Genomic DNA, 17822 nt, shown 5'->3' with positions numbered 1-17822 from the left:
TTCTCCAAAGTGGTTGACTTCAGTGGACAGTGAATTACGGCTTTCAGAAGGAAAATTAAGAAAACAAAGGACACAAGGACACTGTAGTAGTTACAGGACCTACTACTGAACTGTTGTTACATTTTTATGGAAGTTTAGGAAGTATTTGAATCATGGTGAGCCTAGATTTCCAATTAATTTTTATTGGTTTTTCTTAATCCACATGTACAAGAAATCATTGGTTCTACAGCTATAATTTCCGTCTACTGAGAACTTTGGATTTTAATAATTAAGAACTCTTAGCATGCAGCTTTACATTCACTTGCCTTAACTGATGAACCTACCCTACTTTAAATGCCTAGAAATAAGTCTATGCAAGAATTAAATGGGAAGAAAACTCAAGACAGAGTCTTGGATTCTTGATTCACAGAAAAAGTCAAATGTGGTTCCAGGTCAGAAAACCTCTCAAATTCAGACATGGTACAGGGTTAGAATTATGTCTTGACTCAGTTTTGGGCTAAAAAATATATTTGCTAGTCAAATGAACCTTTGTCTAAAAAACTTCAACATGAAGAATCTCCTAGGCTCTCTCAGATGTGTCAACCTTAGTAATACGTTGCAAAGAGATAAAGATACTTCACTTTCTTTTCTCAGAAACACTTCCTAATCTAAATAGTCATTGTACGCAAGGATTATGACGCTCAAATTACTGTAACATATTTGAATTTAAAAGTGATTTCAGTTACAAAATTTATTTCTATATTTAACAGTGTACAGCACAATAGGAAACCCTAGTCAGGAAATCATTCAAGCTGTGGTAAAAATAATGAGGTCTAATTAGCAGGTCACCAATGGCAAAAGTGCACATGGTGGAGTAGCAAATGCACACGTCTATTTTATTTTGTTTAGAATCAATTTTCTTCTGGATAAAAGAATATCTGGAGGCTACAGTCATACACACACCTGTATGTATGTATGTGCATATCATACATAAATATGTACATACATATCATGCATAAAATGCACACATTTTACATAACCTTAAAAGCATTTCAAAGACCTTCAAATTATACATGCTTAATTTTCTATATCCTTAACTTCAATAAAACATTTTGCTGAACATTTGAAATTAACACAATTTCTACCCTGCCAAATTTCCTAGCAGCAGTTAGAAAACTTCTGGTAGGGAACTTCTGCAACTCTCCCATGCCTTAAGGGTATCACTGAAGCAGAGAGTTGTGGTGTCTGATCAAATTTTTCAAACACTTATGTACTCATCCAAACTGTAATTCAGATAAAGATGAGAAAATAACCCTGTACAGTTTATTATTTAGATTAGGAAAATTGCAGGTTTGGATGTTTTGTGTGTGGTGACTAATAGCTTAAAAGAAAAAACTTTCTAAGCATTCTCATTAAATGCTTAATTAGAATAATTTGACGATGTGTCACTCAGATGAGGATTATTTTTTCTGTGATATGATGCAGAGCAGAATGCATGTCCTGATGCAAAATTAAAAGATTGTTTTGGTCTGTTATCCAACACTTGTGTATACATTGTCCTACTTCAGGTCAGTAAAGATATAGTGAATGACTCTCATTATTCTAACACTAGTTATCACCATACTTTTAAAATTTAAAATAATTTTTAAAATTCAGAGATGCTTTGAAGGAGCATGGGTTTCCCTTGAAGGACTATTGGATTATATTGCACTATGTACTGATAACAAGAGCTTTATTATTAGGATGAAAATTAGATATCAAATCTCTTTCATACCTGCAATACTGACTGTACTCCAGCTCGTACATTTTGCTCTTCAGTATCAATTTCAGACATTTTATGCAAAGTGTCTTCGTAACAGCCGTTTCTTGCCCAGTTTGAATTTCTAACATGACTGGAGTTCATACCTTTTTCCTGAAAAATATTTTTTTTTAAATCCTATAGATTTGGAGACATGTATTTTGGTTTTATGTTAAAGGAAAATAGATATAATAGATATTAAATAATAAACAATGGTAGACAGATGTTTAAGATGCATCTTAAAGACACAACTATATTTTAAGAAGTTTGTAACAATTATTTTAAAGTATCTGGATGAAATAACTACTACTTTCCTCATCCTTTTATTTATATATAGTTTTTACACAGCTGAAGGCTAGCATACTATACAATCCACGTCTTGAGAACAGTTCATAAAACTATATGAAATTTTAAATTGAACCAACCACATTAAAAATCTGCAATTGATTGCCCATTCATGGCAAATGATAGCCCATTCATGCATTGTTTAATTACCATCGATTCTCCCCAACAGATGCTCTGGACATCAAATTAAACCACGTATAATCTGTCAAGGAGGCCACTTCACTGTCTACTAGCGTATCCAAAAGCTGTACAAATATTAACCAACAATATTTTACCTCTTCTCTTTCTTTTGCTTTCTCTGATGAACTGTGGTCAACAACACTTTCATCACAATCTACAGTTGTGCACTGCATTAGTTCTTCAGGTTCTTTCATAAATAAAGGCTTGTCTTCTTGCTGAATCCATTCCTGATACACCTTTACCACTTTCCTCATGGCAGCCGCTTCACAGATTGGCAACAGAAATGCCTGTGAGTAGAAAAAGACACAAACAGTTAGAACACTTGAAATCAAGTTGGGCTCTATAATGTACAGGTTCTAAGGGATAAGGGGCAGGGGGAATATAGCCACTGTAAGATCTTAACAAATAAATTACTCCTGAACCTAAATGTTTGCTCACTTTCTTCATCTGTAAACTAAAAACATGAAAAAAAAGTTTTAACAAGAAAACTTGTCAAGAAACTACTTCAAAAACTTCACTGCCAAAGAGAGAGATATGAAAATCCATACAGGCATATCTTCTTGACAGCTAGCCTGCTGCAGTTGAGGCCCAAACACTCATCAAAAGTATGCAAAATTAATAAGCAGAAGTTTCTGTTACAACATCTTCCATTCAGAGGACCTAGAAGAGTCGAGTTAAATCAGTTCTGAACAGCTAACAAAAAGTTAAGTGACATACGTTACTGGTAGCCATGTATCTTATTTTGAGCTAATCGAGATTTTACAAAACAGTGTCCTTAAAACAAATGACCCCCTGAAAAGACTTCAGAACCTCTGTTTCAAAAAATCGTGCATTTGAGTCAGTGTGACAGCTGATTAGTGCCCTCTTCAGGAGGCTTTCTGTATCCGCTGTGCTGGTAACAACTAGTTGGAGATCAGAAACTTTCAACATCAGTCAAGTTTTAACTAACTACAAATACATCTACCAGAGACCATGATGCCCTAATTGTATTAAAAAAAGAACACATAGTTTTATGGAGTTCATGGTGTGAATGTTGAACACCCATTGCCCATGTCTTTAAGGAGTGCCCACTTGACACAAGTGGTATGTTTCCTCTCTGGAAATGGACCTTTCATACCAGTAGTGCACTAAGAAGAGTTTTGCTGAGTAGCACAGAATTCAACTGGCAAGTTCATCAGTCACATGTTATCACTCATCAAGTCTAACAGTCTCACATACATTTTTTGTACCCTGGAGTGTAAAATGCATAAAACTTTTTTTCTACAGACAATCTTCCCCACCATTCATTACAACTGAAACTTCCTGACCAGCGTAACTTAGCCCTAATGTTTTAGGAACATTAAAACAGCTGGCATGTAAGAAACAAACTTACACTGAAAACTTCTGGCTAAACAATGACTTAAATGAGCTCTCATAACCACACATGAAATCCAAATAATCTACATAACTCATGGACTGCCTTGTGAAAAAAACAAAGAAAATTGCCTTTGCTGGCCCTTTCGGCGGTGGGGGGGCACTTTCTAAATAGACCATGAATAATTTAGACTCTACATTCAATGTCTCAGACTCTGTAAACCCTTGAGCGGCAGCTGAATTCAGGTAACTCTGTTATCTCCTTCAGTAATGTGTCCAAGCTCTTCAACACATTGGATGTGAATAAGCTTCTGACATTTATTTGCCTCATTCAAAAATATCCATTTTATCCAGATATACTGGAGTTTTAAAATGTTTCATTTTCTGCTGCTTACAGCAATTAGTGTTATGTATTTCAATTGAAATTTAGTATATATTGCTTTGCTATTATTCAGAAAAATCTCTTCATCTTTCAATGATGGGGCATAAAGAAAGTCTATCTTGTTCTGTTCTCCCAAACTGAACTCAAAGTTACGTATTTTCACATCATAAATAAAGACTGCATAGTCTGCCATATGTTCTCAGTTCAAATGTATTTAATAGTTTCCAGTTGAAGAACACTATTTTGAATATGCTCAGCTAACATTTCTGGTTGCAGTAAAGTCAGAAGCAGAAGCTGTTACCTTCTATAGCCATCTGTCCCGCTCTTCTGATGAACACTATCAAGGTAAGGACATTCGACTGCTCCTAAAACAGCTCATTAACAGCTGCAGACTCCCACAGGAGGCTTATTTTAATATGCTTGGTTGTGAGCTGTAATAGCTATGGGGTTGATCTATGAAAGGATCAAACATTCCTGCCTATGAGGAACTGTAAAGTCCAAGTTAAGTGTTGTTAAACTGGTTATTAAAGAAATGAAATTAGAAAAATCAGGAACCAGGGGATATTCTACACTGAAAATATTTCAGAATTTTGACTTTTCAATTCTTAAACCTTAAAGGCAAGATGACAGACAAAAACTGTACATGTTCTGCTTAGTAAATGCTCTTGAACGAAAACCATGACAAAAAGATAATTGACAATATAATAATCAAGATTCTTGGGATTCTTTACCTGTCGAAAAATCTCAGTTAGAAAATTAACATTGCTTCTTTTAGAAGAAAAGACTTTCCGGACAATTTCAATATCAGTTAAATGCTCTTCATCAATACTGCAGAGGCTAGAAGAACTTGGTTCTCTCTCTGTTAGAGTACTTGTATTAGAATGAGATTGTTCTGGCTCTGCATTTCTGTCCTGCTTATCAGTACTATCATTTTTGCTGTCCTCCCTTGAAGCCATGCTAGCAGCTGCTCTCTGAAACAAAAGTTAAAGAATATTTCATAGCTCATTTTTAGAACAATTGCACAGTACCATTTAAATTATACTACAATACAACATAAAACAGTACAAAGAATTCAGGAAAAAAACCAAAGATCAGATTCACTGCATTTTAAGGCTTCTTATGCCTATTTGATTAAAAAAAACAGCAGAATTTGAAAAAAGCGCATAGTGAGTCCTAAAGTGAATTCATAAGCAGAAAAATCTGTTTAGAAATTCTTTTTTAATTCTTCATGAGTTATAATTATCGGAGGAGTGCACACTGCTGACATAACAACTAAGACAAAAACATTAAGACAAACATTTTTGTGTATATTTGGTTTTACCTGAATATTCTTTGGCACATTTTCACCTTCCATCCCAGGAATATGAGGTCCTGTATGAGGTTTTGGCTCAAGCCAGAAAGACACCAACCATCGAATGACAATAACACGAGCCTTAATAAAAGGTTCTTTTGTGCAATATATTGCCTCATTGGTTTCAGCATCTTTCTTAACCATTACATAGTGTGGCTTTGGTCTCAGTTGTGGTATATCTGTAAGGAAACACATCATCTTAAAAACATGTACAGAGATAAAGGCTTACATAAGAAAGAAATCCTAAACTCATAACCAATACATATGAACTTTCAGAGGTGCTGTTTTTTCATATTCACTGTTGCACGACTCATCTCGAGATATGCCGAAATGGATGCAATAAAGAAAAATTCAAAACTATAAGACATCAAAAGGCTGTAATTTTCTCCTAGAGGAAGACAATATTGTTGGTCCAACAGACATTAACTTGTTTCTGCTATGCAAAAACCTTCATTTTGTATCTGAAAGTGATTTCTATAGCTTTACAACCTCGCTTGCGTTTTTTTCTCTAAACAAGTAAACATTTAACTGTTTTCAGCTTTTTTAAAGCTGCAAGCTATACTCAATATTAAACAATAAACTTCAGCAAATTCACTACTTCACACTTTCATTGAAAATTACAAAGGCATTCTAAATAGCAAAATAACTGTTAACTAGACAAGAATATGGCCTATACACGAAAACTGTTTTCATATCAAATTAAGATACTGTCAAATTTCTTAATTTTTAAGACGTGTTTACAGTTGTTTAAGTTACCAAGCAACAATTTATGTAACTCCTACTATTTCACAGCCTTTTAAGAGTCCTGTATGTTACTCATCCCCTATTACCAAACCTACTGGGAAAAGCAGATGCAGTTCAGATGCAAGGGATCACCACATTTCCTAATGCATCCCTAGAAAGATCTTTATGTTGGTCTGCAGCAATCCACAATAAAGCAATATAATTAGCAATAAGGGACATCAGTTCTTTACTGATACAGATCCCAACATTTAACTACTGCTATAATAGGAGAGCTTTAATTCCAAATGATGTTCTAACAGCAGCTGCAATAAACACAGCCTCTTCTGGCCCTGCAATAGGTGAAAGATTAATTGAACAGAGAGAAATCCTGCTCCAAAGCCACATGAGTTTTGCAGATTCATCTAATGCCACATCTGCACTCGCCAATTTTGCTGGACTTTGCTGCCAGAGCAAGGGTACATGCATCATCCTATGACTTAGCCGAAAGATGGTTCAGTGACAATAGCTTCTGTACTAGCTTGCAGGGAATGTAATGAATGACGACCAGTGGCATGCCAACTGGCAGGAACTGTGGTTATCTAGGGTCTATAAACCACAATTCCATTTTCCCCATCCCATGTTCTACAGGATGCTTCAGAACTGTTTAGTTCTTTTGGTTCTCTACTGTGCTAGTGACAACGATGCTGACAGTGTCATCAGTATTCCTGCATCTGCTTCAAAAAAAAGTGACAGTCCTTCATAACTCAAACATGGATGGAATTGACATGTGTGGTAAAAACGTTACAAAGACTGGGGGGTGGCAGGGACACACGTACATACAGTTTTTAAATTGTGCATAAGGCACACTTCTGCAGGGACAAACATCAACAGGCTGGTTCAACTCCAGCCACGTATCAGCCAACTCAACACTGCAAAATGTCATTTCTGGGTTTCACAACCCAAGACAGGGTGCAGAACAGTTCTGCAATACCAATCTGAAGCTGCTATGAAACTTTCAGGTGCAAATGACATTTCCCTGGGAGTGGTGTCCCAACTCCATTCCTAGTTCTAGAGGAGCAAGTATGAGATCTGGACTGGTACAAAAAGTAGATGAAAATTAGTCCTCGGAGAACTTACGACGTGCTGTCACAACACACCCTGCTACTGATGTTTCAGTATCACGTTTCATCTGCTGACAGCATGCAAAAAACACTCCCCCCCAAAAAAACAAACAATAAAAAGCAAAAAGGAGGAGGCATGAAAAATGATGGTGCTATCCAGATATGGAGAGTGATAGATTGGACAGAGGTGGTATTTCAGCACTGCCTCAACTCTTCTGTAGTTTGTGGTACATGCGTAAGATATAGGTTCCATGGTTTTACAGGCCAGAAGGCAGTTCAAAGATACTAATGGTGGGAGTCAAAGAAGATGCAAAGTAGTCATGTTGAAGAATCTAAAATCATTCCCTGACTATATCTTCCAAATGCAAGGTCAAGAGTTGTTTTAAGGGATCCAGCATAACTTCTGCCAGGTTATGGTATCATAACCCAGGAGGAACAAATCTGGATACCAACAAAGAAATAATCAGCTACTATCTAGGCAATTAACTTATGACAGCCATATATACTTTTAGGCAGTTGAAGTGACTACAGCCTACCTGCCAGACTGCTGTAAAGGTTTCCTTGTTAACATTACAAATAGACAACACAACATCCAGCACTGAGGATATCCAAGCTGGTATATCTCAGCGTCATTTCAACAGCCACATACAAAAGTAGTGGTAAACTCATGATGCTGCTAAACTGAGGAATGTTTCCAGAACAGACTTTAAAAAGTTACATCCGCTATTTTTAATGGAAGCATTATTTTTAGAGGAAAAGAAATATACGACACTTGCATACAATCCACCTAAGTAAAAAAGCACAGAATACTTTTTAAAAAGCTCGCAAAGAGTTTATTTACTACAAATAAAAAACAGTACATTGTTTTCATTCTGTGGAAAGCAGGTTAGTAAGAAAATTAAAAATTTATGTATCTTAAACAGAAGCACGTATAACAGCACAATCAGTGATAAAAGAAAGCAAATGCCTAGTAGCGCAATATTTAAAGATGCAAAAGTCAATTCTCTCTGGTATCTATTAGCATTTAGCAGGGTATGAAGGCTGCAATACTGGCAGTATTTTCAAAAGGACAAGATATCCAGTAGACATGCAATGAACATGTCTTTGCAACACTATCTCCTTCTGTAGTTTCATGATATCCTCTCAGAATAACCTCTCTCTCTATTCCATCTCAATTGTGTTATGTGCTGTTTCTCAAATGTATCCTCCTTCAGTCATTTCTTGTATTTTCACATTTCTGTCCATCTTTGAAGTTGGTGTCAAGGCTCCAGATGAGGACACTGATGTAAAACCAAAGCAAAACAGAGGTTTTTTAGATTGAATCAAATAGTACAAGAGAAAATATTGCCTTCCCCCAACTTTCCATTTTTCCTTTCTGTTTTGTTTTGGGCTTTTCCCACCCCCCACCCTACCCCCTCTGGGAACTTGATGTGAGCTGATGCCAAGAAGGGCAGTAAGCTTCCACCAAAGTGGTGGAAGACATACACAGGGCAGAAAATGAAAAGGCTAGCAAAACCACAGTTATAATGGTGGACACTTGTAGTTTTGACCACCCTTACTTTTTAAGGCAATAAAGCGTTCAGAAGGAATGAAGAGCTGCAGAGAGCGCTGTAGGACAGCCCACTTTATTGTTTCCCTGTACGTGAAGGAGCCCATCTAAATGGCTTGGAAATGGCATGGAAAAGCACATTACTATGATGGAAGAAACAATGCCCCTGGAATCTTACTGCCCTATCTGTGGTTCTTACTAAATATTTTTTAAGGACTATCTTACAGAGTTTAAAAGACATTCAAACAAAACAAAACAAAACACCAATCTCATAGGCTCTTCTAAGCCTGTAATACTCAAGCCAGAATTTGGAGGAGGCACAATACTAGCTTCTCCTACTTGGGATGCTTAGTGCTTGTTACTGTAACCAATATACTTATCTGAAAATCTGCCTTAACAAAAAGAAAAGAAAAAAACCTGATTGAAATCTCAATCCAATATAGTATCTCCAGTAAAACCCTCTTATCAATGCTTACTTACTAAAACTACTGTTTTGATTTGTACCTCATGACTTGTCCTAAATTAAACGTTACACCAGTAGCATAAGAACTGTTTTTAATAGCAGGCTCAGTGCCCAAGTTTACTCTGTTTTCTGCCTAAATGCTGTCAATTTTGTTCAGAACAGGCGTAAGATCATTTTCACATAGGGTGGGAAGATGCATACCAGAGAAGAAGAACTTAAGAGGAGAAAAGACTATTCTACTTACCAGTTTTTCTTGCTTTCATTAATGTATTATTCCCCAAATCCTCATCATTGTTGCTGACTTTGCACAGTTTAAGGCACTGACAGTAGTTTTGGAGATCTGTGCCCATTTCTTCCTCTTGTTCCCCATTGTCCTCTTTACTAAGGCCTTGAAAGTTTCTTGCTTACGATTCACAGAAAAAGAGAGGACTACAGTAAGACTTCTGTGGAAGATTCAGTCAAGATCTTCATAGAAAATATCGTTTCCACGTTTCTTGTTTGAGGACATCAAGCAGCAGTAGGTTTGTGTTCTCAGCATTGCTTACCATCCGTCTTGTAGTTATTTTATCACTGAATCTCTTCAGTATCTTCACACAATTCTTGTTCTACTGTTGCTTATGGCTGGATTTATATCATTTCTTCTTCCCTAGATAAGAAGGTCCACTGTTTTTCCCAGGAGAACACGGTTTTGAAACATCCACTTCTGAAGAAAGCCACAATCCAAATACAAATACATGGACTGGCAGACACTAAGATCTTTTCAACAAAATTCCCTGACAGCTTGATTTTAGAATATGACATTGTATCTGGAGATCAGTACTAGCCCTTGTGAGATGCTTCATCAACAGGTAAGAAGAAAGATGAGGTGTCCATATTATGCAAGCAATGAAACGGCAGCATAAAGCCAGTATATATGGTTGCTTTGCAGACAAGAGTCTTGAACTCTGTTGGCTTACAACCAACATATGCATGGATGCATGCGCACCTGAGCTAGCAAAAATCAAGATTTGCAAACAACATTCCAGTTTAGAATGGGCCAAAAACCTCTGAGCAAAACTGTAGATAGGTTTGCTTAGCAAACACTGAAAATTCTGCTCTCTATATGGAAAGATATATTGTAGCACCATCAGCTTTAAAGATTGTGTTAAATCCTAGCTTCCTCTTCCTACTGCAAGCCCTTGACAAAATACAGTTGACACAAAAACATAACTAACCTTGCCTGGCCTGAACTATGAGCAATCACTGTATGATCCAAAAACTACGATTCTGTACAGATAAAACCAACATCCCCCAAACAACAGCAGACTAACACCTTTTATCTCAGCAGCAGTAGTTTCTCCTTAGACCACAACTTAAATCAACAACAGAGGTCACATTAAAGAACTGTTTTACAAGAACATTTAGTTTATCTGAATCAGGTTAACATAGCAAGATTGACTCTAATGAAAGGGTCAGGTGCCTCCACGAACAGAGAACTGAAAACCATGAACAGGAACCACAACATGTTCTTTCGTAAGAAATACTTTTGGAGAATGTTCTTTATGGGCAACATGACTCAAACAAAAAAATGCTTTGCTATCCTCTCTGTTAGAGAAAATGTAATGATTTTATCAGTTGTGTTAACACTTACCAAGTATAGGGTTATACAAGCTGGTCTCCTTACAGATGTTTGGGAAAATAGAAGGTAAGTAGTATTTCTTAAAATTTGAGAATAAAAATGAAAATCCCTTTTCCTGGTTTTCCTTGTTCTTCCATTCTAAACTCTTAACCTTAAAAAAAGAAGTTGGATAAAGTAGAAGAGAAAGATGACTGATTAAATGGCTTCTTTATAAGTTATTTCTTTGGAACAAAATCATATGCATTTTAACAAACACTTTTAAAACATGGAACAGAAACTAGTTAGGAAATGTCAATGAAACAAAGACTGTTCTCTTCCAAGTCATTGCTTCAAAATGAATTTGAACATATCAAATACTGAAACCAATAGAAATACATCTGCTTTTATGGTCATCTTGCTAAGTTAGGGAGTAAATCCAAATTGATTGTTTTTAATAAAACAGTTTTCATATTTCAAAACGTTTTATAGGAAAATGACAATTACCCATGCTGTTCTGAACATTTGTTTGACAATTTGTTTTAATACATTTCAACTAACAAGTGGCCATATATTCATTATATTAGGTGTTTGGATTCATTTGTGCGGTTGGCAATATGAAACTAATCTGTCAACCACAAGCAGCAGAAGATACAACTTTAAAGTTGAATTAGGCAAATCTACTTTCATGGATCATGAGTGCTAAGCCATCCCCATTATAAAATGTTTTCCTACTGAAAAGCATGGTAAGTTCTCCTTAATAATAAACCCAACATGCAGTTTCCATCTTTGTCCTGGAGAATCCATCTGCCTGCAGAGCTGAGTAATCTGCCAAGTCTACCATAAATAGATAAAGGAAGCTTTGCTTTCCCTGTGCCCACCCCCCTTTTTTCTTCCCCCTGTTTCTCCCCTCTATTACTTACTCAAAGTCCACAGTTCTAGTTTATAATCTATTTTCAGGGCAATGGGCCTTTAGAATGGAATATACATACATATATACCCCAATATAATTCAACAGAATAACTAATATGTAGAAGTTAGTGACACAAGGTCTTTTAGCAGAACTTAATACCAAAGTAAATATTCAGATTGAAATCATCAGTGCTTCTAAGGAGACTTCAGCCAAAGACTTCAGCATTCACATAGTGAATAAGTTTTATGACACCTGTCTCAAAGACATATCTAAATTTAAATAATACTACCGATTTACTACAGAGAGGGCAGTTGTCTTCAAGAATATAAGGGGTATTTTTATTCAAAGTGAACAGTCATCATTAAGCTTACCCTACAAATCACAAGTATGGTAACTTCTATTCAAACTGGGAGATGCTGGAAGCAACAAAATGAGGTTGCAAATTATTCCAGCACTGCAAGTTTACAGAGTAAGACAGATAAAGGGAAGCCATGAAATATTTCAGTTTGACATTGGCCATATTTGTGCACTGTCCATTTTCCCTAGCACAATCTGCAAAAGTGTGAAGAAAAACTTATGGATAGATACCCAACTGGGTTCTGACAGACAAGTCTGACCCAGAAAGCAGTACAGTGGAACATCTACAGCACGTCATGCAGTCAAGCAGTCTGCTGGGCATATGACAGCAGAGCAGGCTCAGAAGCAGCATGTGCTAACTGGCCAGCAAATTAATTACATAAAATATAATAGTTAGGCCACAGGTTTTGACAGGAGCTCTTGCCATGCCCTGTCCTATGCATTTGACGTACTGGCTGACACCATGGAAGTGTCAAAGTATGAAGGGAAGGACTTCACCTGTGCACCTGAGCTGCACACCATGGACTCATTCAAGATACCCATTCAAGTCTTCATTTTCTGTGCGCAGTTCAGCTCCATAATCTGTCTTTTAGGTAGGTTGGGATCTGCAAGATCTTTTTACCTGGTATTCACACAGCAATGCCACTAAGCGAGTGTAATCTCAGCAGCGCAGCGCTACTTTCAAGCAGAACCTAACTCATAAGCTTTGTCAGATCTCAAGTATTCCAAATGTGTAGTTTTCCATTGCTTCTCTTTTGAGCAGGTTCACTTGCTCAGCTGTAGCAGTAATCCCAAATTTTCTCGGTGCAGTGTACTGTATTATGCCTGAGCTTACAAGCGTCCCAAAACTAAAAGTCCCAGAAAGTATAGTTAAGATACCAACAGGTACCATCCCTGCAAGATCTGCCTAGTAAATACTTTGTTGATCAGAAGAAAAAAAAACCAAAAACCAAAAAACAACACAACCACCCCCACAAGCTCTTGCTAGAAAGTCATAATCTCCGTGTCATGCTCTAAACACCCTGGAGCATTTCTACTAACCAGGGCTTTCCAGTAGCTCAGAGTGTTTCCATTAAGGAATGGAGAGGCTGTATGGTTAATCTACTCTAACAGCAGAAATTCCAGAATGATAGCTGGAAGAAAAATATGACCCTAAGCACAGACACTGGCCATCTCAGTCTTACAAACCATTGAGTCTGACATCCTGTTTCTGGTTTTGTCAGCTAGCCCGAGTATAAACCTAGGAAAAAGGCCTAGGTTTATACTAGGCCTCCTGTTAAGTTTCCCCTTAGCTTGAAAAGCAAAGTCCCTGACCACCACAAAACTCACACAGTAAGAGCGAGCCCTGTTGATCCTTCCCCTGGTTAAAGGAAACAGGGCAGGGAGGGGGAGATGAAGATGAGAAGGGAGCTGGAATCAGCACTGCTGAAAGTGACTGACAAGTCTTTTTTTTTTCCTCCATGCTGCAATCTGATACAAGACCCTGTGGTAACAGACCTATGACTCTTCACACAGAAGGCAAGTGAAAATTTTCTATGAGAACGTGCTTTTTACAAAGGACACTGGAGGGAGGGGCAAGGGGGAAGGAATGTTTAAAACATTTTAATATACATTTGCAGTGCTACTAGTAAACTTGTAATGGATAAACAGGTGTTAGTTGTTTCATATTTGTTTGCTTGAACACTATAGAACATACCTGAATTACTATGTATTTCAAAAGTGCTTCTAAGAAATAGCTTGTTAAATCTTCTTGTCCTTTATCTCCTGATTGTGGAGGAACAAGTGGAGTGATTTCCTCTATAGTCACTTGGGCTATTTAAGGAAAAAAAAAAAAGTTCATCTAACATTTAAACCATTTCTTCTCATGCATAAATATATACCAAATTATGAAAGTAGAAAGGTACTGGGGTAAGCAGAGACAGTTACAGGCAAAACAATCCACCCATAGATTAATGAAAATTAAGAAATTTTAGCTAATAAACCACCACAGAATTAATTTCTTACATATATAAAAACATAGCAGATAATAACCAAGTTCTCCCTATGCACCTTGGGAATCTACCTGCCAAGACACACAATTTTTCCAAAAGACATAATCCATTTCTTCTGGAATTTATGCACACAATAGTGTAATATTTGTGTTGCAAAAATGCCAAACCTTCATATCTCTCATGATTTTCTTCTTTTAGCAGTTGATTATTTACATTTGTGTTAAGTTTTACTAGCTCTATCCTTCCTTAGCCTCTACAGTGAAGCTACTTCAGAGTTTATTTTTCTCTTGTTCCTGTAGTTACATGTTCACATTTCACTCTCTGCACTCTGCATTTCTATGCTGACTACATCCCTTTTAGATTTGTTCCTCCTTTCCTGCTGTAGAGATATAACACAAAAGAGAACTCCAAAACAGGGCTTAAAGTATGTAGCAAACTTTTATCTATAGAAGTTTGCCAAGTTTCAGTAAATTTAATTACCAGTCAAGGAGACACTGCTTGCTTCTAGAAGCAACGCTTGTGTCAGCTCCAAAACATTGGGTGAGGTGGAAAAAAGGCAACAGCACTTAATGTTCAGAGGAAAAGTAGTTAGTGTCTTATTCACATTTATGTGAATGCAGTCTGCACTTATGACCCCATCCACTTGCAATTCATTAATAAATGAGCTTAAAAATCCTACTAACAGGAATAAATTGAGTTAGGAGGCAAGAGGCTCCCCAAAGTAACCAGTATTTGATACTTACTGCTAGAGTGAACAGTCAAAGGAAAAACTGTCACAAGAATCATCTTAAGAACAAAATCATCCTCACTACTGAGTCAAGATAATGTTCTTCACATTAAAAAAAAAATTAAAATCTAGGCAGCATGAAAAGCTTATCTCAGAATGTTCAAACCTTTCCGCTGATGCAGACCTTTCTGACCTCAGGTTTCACAATTTACAAATTCCATTTCTTTTGGAAGATTCCAAGCCACAAGAATACAACAGCTTTAATTGTCTGGTCATACACAGATGGCGCAGGAAGATCAACCATTTGGCTTTACGCGTTGCCCTAAAAAACACTCATTCTCTTGAGGGCCATACCACAAACTGCTTTGTGTAGCTTGCTCCCTGGAGTATGGCCAAAGCCAGTGCAAATGTTCAACAAAAGCAGAATCTGCCTGTGCAGGTTTGCAGTAGATACAGCATCTGCTTGTAATTCTTAAGAATTGCGTAAAATTGGTCAGTTTGTTTTCACCTGCTATGTATTAAGGTACTGTAGCCATACTTTAAAAAAAAAAAACAAACCACCAAACACCAAAAAACCCACCCTGAAAAACAACAAAAAAGACAAAGTTACTATTGGAAGAACACCTGATAAAACTGCCAAGACACTCATTAACAGCTTCATAATCAAACCTGGGTACATATGTATGTTAGTTCTTTGTTACTTCAACTTCCCTTTTCTGTGCTGACAATTGAATTATGTAGAGAATTGAGTAATATTACTAAATCACTTACTTTCTTGAACATTAAGTGGAGGGTTAATGAGATTATCTAGTGTTCGGGGGCCATATTCAGACTGTGGTGATGAAAATCCAGGAATCAAGCAAGAAAACATCCATAATTGTTCTTTACTACAGTTATTTTGAAGTGCTTGCAGCCACAAAAGAAAGAGACGCACGCCCTCTCGCCGTATCTTAAAGGAAAAACACAGAACGAGTTAACTTGTCACAGAACATACAAAAGCATTTCCATTTATCCTGGAGGAAGAAGGACAGTGGTAGAAAAGATGAGAATAGACAGACATTATGACCACCAGTAATCAGCAAAGCCAAGCTACCACATTTGCTGCTCCTGCTGAAATGCAAGGAAAACCCTGGCACCTTCATTGCTGTTTGATTCACATAATCTCTTTCACAGGGTTTTCTCTGAAAGTAGAGGAAAAAAACCAAAATGTGTCTAGTCACCTACTTGACTACAGCAGTGCAAGATGCCATGTGAATTTTACAGAAAATACAAATACCATCATGAAATTTCTAAATGTGTTTATGAATTGTAACAGAGTGAACTTTTTGCAGCAGAAGGACCCATTCTACAGTCTTCCATTCCTTCTTCAAGAAAGGTGACAGAGTCCTACAGCAATCCCCTCCTGGCTCTCACACTGGAGAATTTCAGCACCAATCAAGCCTGCATGTGGTTTATAGAGGAGTGGTGTGGTGGTTTGCTGCAGTAACAGAACTACATGTTACACTCGGGTGGCTTTTGTGTCATGGTCAACCGTTATTACACTACCCACCAACAGGTCTCTTTGGCGTAGATAATCTTCCACTTTCAAGACAGCCTGAGCCCCAAAACCAGTTTCCTTGCCCCTAACAATGAATGTTTAAGGCTTACTTCTGCTTTAATGCAAAATCCTTTAAACCACTTGCGCACATTCTTAACTTGGCCACTCTATATAAAACACATTACTACTTTGAGTAGTTCTTCTGAGGTAAAGCTGATGATTTGAAGTCATTCTTTCATGACAAGACATGACCTGGTTCTCATTCCTGTGCTTTTACCATAAAAATTCACCCTTATGCTCTTATTTGCATTTGTAAGCATTTTAGACAAAAGTAATATGCAAATTTTACCAATACCTTTAATGAATTTCCAGTGTGAAGAAGCTTCTTTAAAATCAACCCTAAAAGGAGGGAAAAAAATATGTACTTTTGTTTGTTTGTTCTTTCTTTATTAAGATGTCAGAGTTCTCGGTCAGACTTGATAGTAACTTTTAAACAAGTCCTTGGCAACCTCTGATTTAATCTTGGTGAACTTGATATCCTCAGGCAATTCTCAATGCCAGAAGGAAAAAAAAAAAGATCACCTTTCATAGCTTCCTCATAACCCATAACATCTTCCCCCAAGGACTTTTTGGGATGTGTACATTAAAAGTAAATGATTCTAAAGTCATTAATGTGCATATCAGAATTAACAATTTACAAATCCAGACCTCATACCAATTTTGAAATTTACTACGAAGAGAGAAAAAATTAGGAAAAAAAAAATTACAAAGCAACTTTCCACCTGCCTTGTTCTTCCTCAGACACTGTTCTATTTTCAGATTCCCAGACTTAATTCTATCTAGAAGAGCATTCATTACATTGGTGGTTTGTTTGTTTTCTTCTTTTTTCCTTCCTCTAGATTGCAACAGTTTCAAGACCATAATTCCTGTTATGTCACTCAAAGGTTAAGGAAATGAGTAGGACAAACTACTAATAGCTACTAATAAAAAATAAGATTTAAAAAAATAAGAGAAAGAGAGAAAGAAAGCAAATCAACTTACCGATACTGTGAAATTGCCATCTCTGATGAATCCTTTCTGGAAGGAGTTGCAAAATTTTCTACAAAAAACAGAACCCAAGGATCTATGTTTCAGATATTGCTCTCAGACGACCAAAGAGTGCTTTCACAAAGGCCACAGATTAGAAGCTGAAGAGTTAATTTAGAAAATTTCCACACCGCTTCCCTTGGAAGCATTACTGTCCTTTCAAGAGAATCCCACTCCTAAAGCCAAGAAACCCAAAGGCTCTGACAGACTAACAGTCTGGCAAGTCCTGCGTTGGAGACTTCAGATATTATCGCAGTTTATCTGTCTCCACTGCCTCTCTGCTGGATACTGCTGCTTCTAGCATAGGTAATGGAATAGTATGAGTATCTGTCTCTGTTGCTCTGGTTCACAACAGGTTGTACTAGGTTATTCC

General features: G+C 37.0%; 1 protein-coding gene across 4 annotated transcripts in view; it reads right to left on the bottom strand.

Annotated features, from left to right (window-relative positions):
* The window catches only part of RALGAPA1 (Ral GTPase activating protein catalytic subunit alpha 1), a gene marked incomplete at its 5' end in the record, with an annotated part of 134358 nt that overhangs the window by 102358 nt on the left and 14178 nt on the right, over positions 1–17822 (bottom strand). For all 4 annotated transcript variants that reach the window (XM_081999992.1, XM_081999993.1, XM_081999994.1 and 1 more), the window contains 9 exons: positions 1754–1891; positions 2398–2589; positions 4769–5008; positions 5359–5567; positions 10875–11013; positions 13805–13920; positions 15598–15775; positions 16719–16762; positions 17405–17462. In XM_081999992.1, the coding sequence (XP_081856118.1) occupies positions 1754–1891; positions 2398–2589; positions 4769–5008; positions 5359–5567; positions 10875–11013; positions 13805–13920; positions 15598–15775; positions 16719–16762; positions 17405–17462 (1314 nt within the window). The remainder of the gene's footprint in view (positions 1–1753; positions 1892–2397; positions 2590–4768; positions 5009–5358; positions 5568–10874; positions 11014–13804; positions 13921–15597; positions 15776–16718; positions 16763–17404; positions 17463–17822) is intronic.

This window comes from Phaethon aethereus (assembly GCF_964289735.1).
Source record: "Phaethon aethereus genome assembly, chromosome: 5".
Classification (NCBI taxonomy): domain Eukaryota; kingdom Metazoa; phylum Chordata; class Aves; order Phaethontiformes; family Phaethontidae; genus Phaethon; species Phaethon aethereus.
Note: the sequence above shows the minus strand (reverse complement) of the source record. Positions and strands in the feature narration are given on the sequence as shown.